We start from the raw sequence: 12068 nt of genomic DNA on the forward strand, positions 1-12068 counted from the left end.
AAAAATATAGAACATTATTTTATAGCACACTATTAAAAAAAATAAAATGAAACCACACCAAGAACTCTAAAGGCGCAGGCCAAACCTCAGCACCACATGTTGGAGTATCTTTGTTCCAAACTGTTCTCACATGCCTGTGACTCTCTGTTGGGTCATGCGGTTTTGTAAATCCTCAGCTGGCCAAGGGAAGGGAGTGGGGAGGGTGACTTGATTTGGTAGCTTTTCAACCCGCGTGTGGTCGAGATACCAGAACATGTATGCTGTTTACAAAAAGGAGGGAGAAAGGAAGGGAATGAGGAAGCAAGGGGGGAAGTTATCATATCCACTGACACACTGCTAGAAAACTCATAGAACTGAAGAGTTGGAAGGGACCTGAGAGTCATCTAGTCCAACCCCCTGCAATGCAGGAATCACAGCTCAAGAATCCCCAAGTGGCCATCCAACCTCTGCTTAAAAACCTAGAAGGAAGGAGTTCACCACCTTCTGAGTTCATCCATTCCTCTTGGAAAGAGCTTTCACCATCAGAAAGTTCTTCCTAAGGTTCAGTCAGAATCTCCTTTCTTGTCATTTGAAAGACTTCGTTCGGCTCCCATCCTCTGGAGCAACAGAAAACAGGCTTGCTCCGTCTTGCATGTGACAAGGGTGACCCAACCCATTTCACCACCAGAGGCAAAATGTGCCGCTCCCTGCCCCCTGCACAATTGCCAGAATAACACAATCGCCACCACCAAACTCTGCGAGAACCAAGGCACTCCTTAAGGCAATGCTGCTCAGCTTGTCCACTCCAGGGACACAGAAGACAAGTGGCACCATCATATTCCAGAACGCCTCCTTCTGGCCAGAAGTGGGTAAGACAGGACATCCACTCTTGTGCTTCCACCACCTCATCAATGGGCCAGCTCTGCCTTCAGCTATTTGAAGACAGATATCATATCTCCTCTCCATCTCCTCTTTTCCAGGCTAAACATACCCGACTCCCTGGAGCGTCCCACATGCGACTGAGCTGGTGAGCATTTTTTTCCAGGGTTTCACAGAGGCTGTGGCATTTGCTCCGGCCCTCTGGAAGTGACCTGGCATTTGAGGAACTGTCTGCATTTCTTATCAGAGCAGATGCCAGACCATAAATAATCTGGATAATGCGATCCAGCCAACTCCGTGGGCTTGCTGCAAGGGCAAGGCTGCCTGGTTCCCCACAAGCTTCTTAGTACTTGGAAAGGAAGCAGAGAAGAGCTGAGATCTTATTGTGGAAAAAATGCATTTATTCCTTGGGTTGAAATTCCACAGGTTTACCGCTGGACAAATTCCAGAAGCCTTGGAATTGTGCAAAGTCCAAGTGTTGGGATAATTCTTAATGGAGGTTCTTTCTTGCTTTCACAACAAATGTATGAATATCTCTAGCTCTATCTATCTATCTACCATCTATCTATCTATCTATCTATCTATCTATCTATCTATCTATCTATCATCTGCCATCTATCTATCTATCATCTATCTATCTATAGCAATCTATGTATATGTATATTTCTGTGCACAAATGAACCCACTCAGTGACAGGTGCACATCCTATAAGCAGGCACACCTGGGTAGTTATTTGTTTGTTTATTGCCTTTATATCCCACCTTTCCCTCCAAAAAGCTCGTGGTGGCCTGCATGGTCCTCCCCCACCTCATTTATGAAAATGTAAAGCCTTGCCTGGGAGACCCTTTAGAATCCAATCCATCTCTCACCTCCCTCCCTCCCTTCCTCCCCTTTGCTCCTTGAGGAAATCTCTTGTAAAAACTTGCGAAAAACCAAGTTTCATAAACCCCCCAATTCATTCTGCAGATATTTCCTGCATGGGGGCTTTCAAGCAGCATCTGCTGGTTTGAAGTTGGTTTTCTTTTTCTTTTTATTTGTCCTGGGGGAACTGTTACTTTTCAGTTTCGGCTGCTTTCCCCCCTTGGTCTCCAGAAGGCTTTGTCCGTTGAAGAAAGCATTGGTGAAAGAATAATTATTATGAAAGGCATAAATATAGATTTCACATCTTTGTGTGCCTGGGATGAAGCTGATGAGAAGAGCAGAGAAAGAGATCCCGGGAGAGGCCATCTAGCTGGGGCAGCCTATATAATTTTTCTCCCCCCTCATTCAATCCCCACAACAACCCTGTGAGGCAGGTTAGGCCGAGAGCCAGGAATTGGTCCAAAGCCACCTAGTGAGCTTTGTGATCAGGTGGGGTTTTGAACCCTGGTCTCTCCCAGGTCCTAGCCCAGCACTCTAAGCACTACACCGTACTGGCTCTCTCATCTGTTAATGAACACCTTTGAGTGCTGCTGGCTTCGTCAAAGCCAACGACCCCACCCTAGGGGAATCACATCTGTGCCCACAAAGACATTTAGAGGCAGTTTAGATTGATTTCCTAACAGGACTGGAGAGCATAATCACTTGAACAGGCCAGAAATTATTAGGCATGCTAAGCAAAACTTAAGAGCCCAGGAAAAGCCCTGCTGGATCACCAGCCCAGTGGCTCATATAGTCAAGCATCCCATTCTCACAGTTGCCAACCAGATGCCCATTGTGGGAAACCCATAAGCAGGACCCAGTTGCTTCCAGAAACTGGTATTTGGAATCATTACTGCCTCTGGCTGCAGAGCATAGCTATCGTGGCTGGCAGCCCTTTAAGGATAAGAGAAAGAACTTAAATATTAAAGCAAATGACTCGGCAGGATTTTGAAGGTGTTTGCTTGCTTCCTGAGCCTGGGACTGTGTCTTTCGTGATGTGGGGTGGGGAGAACAGGAGAATAAACTGAATAGCAGAATTGTAGAACTGGGGTTGGAAGGGACCCCAAGGGTCATCTAGTCCAACCCCCCTGCAATGCAGGAATCACGGCTCAAGAAAAATAGAATTATAGATTCATAGAGCTGTGGAGTTGGAAGGGACCTCTAGCTGATAACACAGACATTTTGGTAATGCAGTGCCTGCAGAGGGCTGTTGCATACTTCCAGCCCCAATATCAGTTTTGAGTGACATTTCACTTGGACCATGTCTTGTCCCTGTTGGTGCAAAACCCTTGATGGGGCTGAGAGGACACAGGGAATTCACCCCAGAGAGGAATGGCACTGGAGCACTGAAGCACTTCTGAACCACATGTAGTACCAGCCCTCAAAAGTTCCAGGATGTCGGAAGGGCCACCCATCCAGCTGTAATTGTTTTGTGTGGCTCAAACTGGCAAGTAGCCTGCATGGACACTCCATGTCGTTGGTGTTAAAACAGTCCAGAGGACGGTGACCTTGGACCCAACTAGATGCCAACCTGGTTCTTTTTGAACCCTCATCTTTTGTTTCTATCAACTCGTTTCCCCAATTTGTTCTGGAAATGAGGTTGTTTTTCTCTCACAATCCTCAAAATGCCCCTGAGGAGGAAGGGGAGAGGGAAAACAGGACCAGGTCTCTGGCTGTTTCTCCTTCCCTCACATGCACAGGCCTCTTCTGCTGAATTGCAAGAGATGTTTATTTCTGTAGATACTGTAAAAAAAAACCACAGGAAAAACCCTTGGCTAGGCTTTCAAGAATTATTATACTGTAGCTACACAGTCCTCTACTGCCATCTGTTGTTCAAATTGGGCTATCTGTTCATTTCCTTTGGATAGAGTATTGGGTTTTTGTTTTGTTTTTTATTAAAAAAATCATTTTATAATGTATGTAAAACGGAGAGAACAGTCATAGCAGCAGCTGAAAATTAAAAGATGAAAAACAAAAGTATAAAATAGGCATATAGACTGTGCAAAGCTGCACCTGGGGTAAAATTACAAAGTCCAAGTAAAGAATATCAGTGTAATCTGAGGATCAAGTCTCATTCCAGATTTGCCAGGCTTGTGAGAAGGCTTGTATTGAACATGATTGTTCCACTGCATATTTAATAAAGGAATGCCAAATCATATAAAAAGTGTCTGGAGGTTCTAGTCCTTGTGGAACTAGGCATAATTTTCTCAATGCTAGCTCTATTCCGGAGTGAGTGATACCAAGCGTCCAGTGTAAGATTTAGGGCTGAGTTCCACTGAGTTGCAATGACTATTTAAGCTGCCAAGATCATATACAAGACCAATTCTTTGGATAATACATCTACATTGGTATGTCCGTTGGTATGTCAATCACATTAATTTTGGACAACAAACAAGAGTTTCTTTCATAATATTGGTCATTTCCGTCAAAATTAAATTCCAAAAATCTTGCACCAACTTCCTTTCCCACCCTAAATGATAATGCATGCCAAGTTTATTGCAAGCCTTTCAATAATTAGGTGATATGGAACAGTTTTTCCATTTGCAAAGGAGTATGATAGCATCTGTGCATAGAAATTTCAATGAGCTTCCCCTAAGAAAACTGGAGGCAGAATCTTAAATTGTATTTCAATTCCTGAGAAGAATCAGCATTAGCCAAAATATCGAGACAGTCCAAGGACAATAGTTCAGGACAAAGAATGGAAACAAAGTCACCGCACGGTTGCTTTAAAAAACCCTTGCCAAGTGTCTTACTTCACCACTAAGGATCCTGTAAAGTAATGCCTTTGACATGATGTCTTCATTAGAATCATAGAACTGTTAAAGTTACCAGCTGAAAGAGGAGATGTAATCCACATGATCAATAATCCTCTGAAAATTGGTTAGGAGCTCTGGAAATGGTTAGGAGGATAATCTCAGACTAGTCCAAATTCTGTTGGTGAATAATAATAATAATAATATAATTTATTATTTATACCCCACCCATCTGGCTGGGTTTCCCCAGCCACTCTGGGCGGTTTTCAACAGATTAAAATACAATAGTCTCTAAAACATTAAACACTTCCCTAAACAGGGCTGCCTTCAGATGTCTTCTAAACGCCATCTTCAAATACCTGTAGGACTCCTGTGTGAAAGACAGAGCAAGGTTGTTTTCTCCTTCTTCAGAGGGGTTTAACTAGATTACCCCCAGAGTCCCATCCTGCCCAGACTCATGTCATAGTCTCTTACTATATGTCAAAGGCTGTGTCATTTGCACCCGCATGGATCAGAAGGAAGAGGCTGTAGTCAGTGGGCTTTATAAGACTTGCCAACTTCTCTGTCACATCATTAATCTTTCCACCTGAAAGACAGCACACCTCCTGGGACATCCTGTTCCCTCCACACACCTCCTCTGTGCCCCTCAGTAGGGAGTCACGTACCACCACCTCATGTGTCTTCCTCCTCTGGGGAGTAGCAGAAATCATTCTGTGCACTGCACCTTCCACAGCCACCTCTGTGACTAATGTTCTTGCTCCTCTGGCCCAGAATTTGAGATGAGGCATGGAATCGATTTTGCAGCTCGAGAGACACTGCATGACTCCTGACAGACTTGCTTCTGTGCATCACGTACCTCCAGGAGGCCATCTCTTGCAATGGGTGATCTTCCTCCACCATGCACACACATCACTGTTCCAGGACAGTCCACTCTCTGCTCCACTGAGAAATTCCTCATCTTGCCCAGTAGTTCAAAGTGTTTCTAGGTGGGCCTCAGATTGCTGGACCTTCTCTTCCAGCAAGGCAACCAGCTTGCACTTGTTGCAGGTGTAGCTTTGCACATGCTCAGGCAGGAAGACAAACATGGCAGAGGTGTTGCAGGTCACTGCAGCAGCTCCCTCGCTCTCTATGTCTCTTGGTTCTCTGGGCCTACCCTTCAAAACGCCCTCACAAATGCCCATTTGCAAGTCCAGGTCACGAGCTCCCAGAGGAGCTCATTAGAATCAGCTCATTAGAACTGCTGCTGGCTGCTAATTCCTCCCCTAACTCACTTGATCCAAATCCCCAACTTCTAAATCCTCCAATGAATCATAGAATCAGAATTGTAGAGTTGGAAAGGACTCCAAGGGTCATCTAGTCCAACCCGCTTTGATGCAGGAATCTCAACTAAAAAAATACCCCTGACAGATGGAGAGGCAACCTCTGCTTTAAAACCCCCAATGAATCACAGAATCATAGAATTGTAGTTGGAAGGGATGCCAAGGGTCATTTAGTCCAACCTCTAATGTATTTTTACTCCATTAACTAACAGTGTACTCAATGTAACAAAAATAAATAAAATCAGGGGAGTGGGGGAATCTACACCACTCAAAAAACAGAGAATACAACACATTTTATTTCAGACTTCAAAAATTGGCCATAATAAGGAAACTCCCCATAGCAGGAGGGAGCATTCTATGAGAGCCCAAAACATATTCAATGAGCTGAACATGCCTGATTGAAAGTCACAGCCGTGTCTCTGGTTTCTCCGGAACAAAACGAAGCCCATTGAATTCTCCTCACCCTGAGCGGTCAGCCCCAGCGGGCTCTTTTGCTAGGGTACAACGAGACCAAGCTGCATCTTAATTGCTGTGAGGGCAATTGGAGCTTATCTTGCAAATGAGATATGCTTAATCGATTTAGCCGACAAGGGCTCTGGTTATTATCTACCCAAGATTAGCTGGGGCTGCCTTGATAAACTGAATCAGCCTGTAAATTAAGAGTTCAGACAGGTCAGCGTGTTCACATTCAGGGGAGCGGGGAACCAGGCATCATCAGCGTAGTTAGCTTCATCAAATGCAATTAGTTATACAAGGGGAAGGGGGAGGTGCTTCCTGCACAGACGAGGCTGGCTTGAGGGTTGTAAAACCAGGCTGCTATTAGGTTACTGTCCTGCGTGGATGATCAGTGGTCATCTCGCAAACCAAGGCTGGTCATCCTGCATAGTACAGTTAGCTGATATGGTGTCTTTCAGTGATTGTGGGATACAACTCCCATCAGCCCTAGCCAACATGACCAATGATCAGGGAAAAGATGGGATTTGTAGTCCCCAACCATGGGTGAATAATAGATTGGTTCCCCATATTTAAGGAGATATGTCTTTTCTCTCCCAGGATCACTAGATGTCTTACATGGTTCCCCCGCTGCTCAATTCATCCCCACAACAACCTTGTGAGGTAGGTCAGGCTGAAAGATGCAATTAGTGGCCTCCATGGTCACACACATTGAGCTTCATGGCCAAGTGGGGGTTTTAAACCCTTGCATCTCCCAGGTCCTAGCCCGACACTCTAACCACTAAGCAACATTGTCTCTCGATCAATAGGGGAAGGGGCAAAGCGGCTGCACTCTCGTGGACCAGATGGGAAATACCAGCATTCTACAGTTGCCTTTGGCAGTTCCACAAGATTTTGTGGCAGCACAAAGATCCCTTTGAGACATTATTTTTCCCTGGGTGACCCTGCATTTGGGCGACACCAATTAAGAATCCTTTTTCTAGAGGGGCCAGCCATTCTCACAAAGGCTCTTTTGTTAGCTCTGCGGGATTATTTGAGCAGCTTGAATTAGAGGGCGGGGGACATTCAGGGCAGGTTTCCCCAGGAAGTTGTTCCTGTTTTCTCACTCTGCTTGAATCCTCAAGACGGAAGGTGAGTAGGGGGATAAGGGAATCCCACATTCCCTTAGCTGTAGCCTCCTCCACCTTTTGGGCAATCCTATGCATGTCTAGAATAATAGAATCATAGAATTGTAGAGCTGGAAAGGGCCCCCTCTAGTCTGACCACCATCCCACCCACCCAGGCAGGAATCACAGCTAAAGAATCTCTGACAGATGACACCCAACCTCTGCTTAAAAACTTGCAATTAAGGAGAGCTCTACCTCCTTCCAGTAGAGTTGGAAGGGACCTCATCTAGCCCACTTCCCCGCAGTGCAGGAATCACAGCTCAGTGCAATCCTATGCATGTCTACTCAGAAGCAAGTCCTATTGAGCTCATCGGGACTTACATCCAGGTTAGTGTGTGTAGGACAGCACCCACAACCCTATATATCTGAACATGTGCAGCAGGAGAGCAGGAGTTTTCCATCTCGCTCCATGCTCTGTGCACGTGATGGGGTAGTTGTTTTGAAGGAACATCTCTCACAGCCGCTTTCTGAGGTCAAAAAGAAAACCTGGCTTGCTTTAAAGAGACAGTAGCTGGCCAGAGATCACTCAGCGAGCTTCATGTGTTCAGGGGTGGAGGAAGGGGTGTGTGGTAGGTGCAGTCTGCCCCGGGTGTCACCACTGAGGAGGGTGACAGAATGCTGGGCGGCACTCACCGCGGGGCCTGCAGAACCCCCAAGCCACGCATCTCTCCTGGGAGAGACACAGTGGCTTGGGTGCACGCAGGCTCCGCACTGCCCAAACAGGTCGCCTGCCGCCTCCCCCCCACCCCCAGCTGTAGGGCAGCTGAGTGGGAGGAGGCAGGCAGACTCTGGAGGCCCCACGGTACGCCCTGCCCCTATGGGTGGCTTGCCCCATCCCTGGGTGTGCTGCTTCAAATGCCCGAGCGGCTTCCTCCGCCACTGCATGTGGTTGGTTGATAAGGGATTTCAACCCCCCAGTTTCTAGTCTGACACTCTGACCATTATACCACAATGTCCTCACTGAGAGCAGCAAAAACAGGGGTTTCTTTAGCTTCATGGGCCTGGCATCCAGGATCTCAATCATTTTTCTAATAATCCTCACACCGGAATGGAAGGGTGGGGCAGGCCAGCCCCATGTGATGCCAGTGGTTAGAGGGACAGACAGGGACCTGAGAGAGATGAGGATTAGAATTCCCATTTGGCCCTGAAGCTCAGTGGGTGACCTTTGGAGTAAGCTGCCACCTCTCAGCCTGACCTACCTTGCAGAGTTGTTGTGAAGATAAAACTGGGAGAGGGAACAACATGTATACCACCTAGAGCTCCTTGGAGGAAAGGTGGCCTATAAATGAAATGATGATGATGATGAGAGTACTAGATCACATGATAGTTTATAGAATTATGTATGACCTGGAGAAAGTGGGCAGAGAAAAGCTTTCCTCCCTCTGGGACTTGTGGGTATCCAATGAAGCTGAATGTTTGAAGATTTAGGACAGGTGATAGGAAGTCCTTCTTCATGCATCACATTGTTAAACTATGGAACTCCCTCCCCCAGGAGGCAGTGATGGGCACTAACCTGGATGGCTTAAAAGTGGATTAGACACAGTCTTGGAGGATGACAGGGCTAGTGATAGCTACTAGCCAGGATGGTCATGCTCTGCCACCACAATTGGAGGAAACAACGATCTTGAATGCCAGCTGCTGGAGACCACAGGAGGAGAGAGGGCTCTTGTGCTTGAATCCTGCTTGCAGGTTTCCCATAAAGGGCATCTAGTCCAGGAGGCTGGACTAGACGGGCCATTGGTCTGATCTAGCAGGATCTTCTTATGTTCTAATAATATCATCATCGTCATAGAATTATAGAATTGTATAGTTGGAAGGGACCCTCAAGGGTCAATGCAAGAATCACAGCTAAATAATTTCTGGTCAGGTGCTCATTGTGGCCACCAGCCTTTGTGAAGCATTTTTTTCTCCCTGATTTTCAGGAGATGGGCAGCCTGATGGTGCCACTTCCTATGGCGGCTTTCACCACCACACCCAGGGCTGGGAATGCCACTGGTGGTAACAGCACTAGAGAGGAGAAGGAGAACTGCATCTTCAATGAGGAGTTCAAGTTCATCCTCCTGCCTGTCTCCTATGCCACTGTCTGTGTGGTGGGCCTCATCCTCAACTCCTACTCCCTGTGGGCACTCATCTCCAGGATGCGGCCCTGGAATGCCACCACCACGTACATGTTCCACCTGGCTCTGTCCGACACCCTCTACGTCCTCTCTCTCCCCACGCTGGTCTACTACTATGCCAACCGCAACAACTGGCCCTTCGGGGAAGGGATGTGCAAGGTGGTGCGCTTCCTCTTCTATGCCAACCTCTACAGCAGCATCCTCTTCCTCACCTGCATCAGCATCCACCGCTACGTGGCGGTCTGCCATCCCATCCAGGCCCTCAGGTGGGTCAAAACGAGGCACGCCCACCTGATTTGTGGGGGAGTGTGGGCGGTGGTTGCCACCTGCCTCATCCCCAACCTGGTCTTCGTCACCATCAGTGCCCGGGGAAACGATACCCTCTGCCACGACACCACAAAGCCAGCCGAATTTGGCCACTACGTACGCTACAGCTCCTCAGTGATGGCCCTCCTCTTTGGCCTTCCGTTCTTGGTTGTCCTCATCTGCTACTGCCAGATGGCCCAGAAGCTGTGGAGGCCTCACTCTGGCCAGGAGGTCCCTGCCTACAAGGCACGCTCTGTCAAAATGATTGTGGTGGTCGTGGTGGTCTTTGTCATCTGCTTCCTCCCTTTCCACATCACACGGACCGCCTACTACACCTCTCGGCTGCTCAAGGCCGACTGTCGCACACTCAACACTGTGAATGTGGCCTACAAAATCACCAGGCCCTTGGCCAGTGCCAATAGCTGCATTGATCCCATCCTCTACTTCCTGACTGGGAACCTCTATAGGGGAAAGCTGCACCAGAGCTTGTTCAAAAGGCCCAGAACCAGGCACGCACTGACTCTGGCCCCCATTTCCCAGCTTGTGGGTGAAATCTAACTGTGGGGTGTGCTCCATTTCATCGTTCTGAAGGTTTTTAAGCAGAGTTTGAATGGCTGCCTGTAAGGGAATCTTGAGTGGGAATTCCTGCATTGCAAGGGGTTGGACTGGAAAACCCTTTGGGGTGCCTTCCAACTCTACAAATCTATGCTTTTATAAGTCTTCCAACACAGAGTTATACTGACTTATCTAAACCTCTCTCCTTCTTTAACCATGTCTGTTAATTTAATAGTTAGCTGTTTCCAGATCTTTCTGGAAGTCAGTTTTGAAGGGCTTCTGATTGTGTTCCATGCAGTATTCCAGCACTAGACAACATTTGGCTTTGATGGATGCTTGCCCTCTCCTGTCCTTCCAACTTTATGCAACTTTCAGGGAGACCATTTCTATTGATATAAAGACTCTATCAACTGTTCCTCACAGGGCTTGGCTGCAAGGCCCTTTATCATCCTGGTAACCCTCCTCTGCCTAGTTTCCAGCTTTGTCAATATTGGTACCCAGAACTAGGCACAGGACTCCAGGTGTGGCCTGACCAAGGCAGAATAGAGCAGTGCTATTTTTTCCCTTCATCTGTACACTGGACTTCTGTTGATGCAGCCTAGTACAGCATTAGCTCAGGTTGAGCTTGTAGTCTACTGAGACCTCTGGATCCTTTTCACGTGGACTGCTATCAAAATAGGTATCCCCCAACCCTATATTTGTGCACCTGGTTATTCCTACCTAAGTTGTTCCTGCTGGTATTCTTTTGGCCCAGTTCTCCAGTCTGTTAAGGCCCTATTGAATCCCATACCTTCCAACATTTCTCTGATGAAAATAGGGACATCCATTCCATAATGATAATTTTACTAGTTATACCTCCCACATCTGACTGGTTTGCTCCAGCCACTATGGGCAGCTTCCAACATATGTAAAAATGTAATAAAAAATTAAACATTAAAAAAAACCTTCACTATACAGAATTGTCTTCAGATGGTTAGGGGGTCGGGTAACTACATACCCCCAACGTTTCTCTGATGAAAAGGAAGCTGTGGTTCCTGCATTCTCCTAAGGAAAAATGACATTCTGGGATGAAATCAGAAACTGGGGTGGTTTCTCTAAATCATGGATGTCCCTGAAAAATAGGAGGGCTTGCTCCTTTAAACTCTTCTCCTTATTGCTGACCAATTCAAATCATTGTGCTCCACAGGGAAAGCAGGAGAAGCTGTGAAACTTGCTGGGTGAGCTTGGAGGCCTGTCTCTGCCTCTCAGTTTAGCCTACCTCACAGGGTTGTTGTGGGGATTAGATGTGGAATAGGACCTGGCAGGGGACACGGGTGGCCTAGGACTTGCTGATCAGAAGGTCGGCGGTTTGAATCCCCATGACGGGGTGAGCTCCCGTTGCTCAGTCCCTGCTCCTGACCACCTAGCAGTTCAAAAGCACGTCAAAGTGCAAGTAGATAAATAGGTACCGCTCTGGCGGGAAGGTAAACGGCGTTTCCGTGTGCTGCTCTGGTTCGCCAAAAGCGGCTTAGTCATGCTGGCCACATGACCCGGAAGCTGTACGCCAGCTCCCTCGGCCAATAAAGCGAGATGAGCACCGCAACCCCAGAGTCAGTCACGACTGGACCTAATGGTCAGGGGACCCTTTACCTTTTTTAGGAC

The 12068-nt window shown here is 47.3% G+C and overlaps 1 protein-coding gene across 1 annotated transcript; it reads left to right on the forward strand.

The window, feature by feature from the left end:
- Positions 1–7359: 7359 nt before the first annotated feature.
- Positions 7360–11259, forward strand: P2RY4 (pyrimidinergic receptor P2Y4). Its single transcript, XM_081896744.1, has 2 exons — positions 7360–7414; positions 9372–11259. Exon 2 carries the CDS (start codon positions 9375–9377, stop codon positions 10428–10430), a length of 1056 nt encoding a protein of 351 aa, XP_081752870.1. The 5' UTR covers positions 7360–7414; positions 9372–9374; the 3' UTR covers positions 10431–11259.
- The last annotated feature ends 809 nt before the right edge of the window (positions 11260–12068 follow it).

Source organism: Podarcis melisellensis (genome assembly GCF_964234715.1).
Source record: "Podarcis melisellensis genome assembly, chromosome: Z".
NCBI lineage: Eukaryota > Metazoa > Chordata > Lepidosauria > Squamata > Lacertidae > Podarcis > Podarcis melisellensis.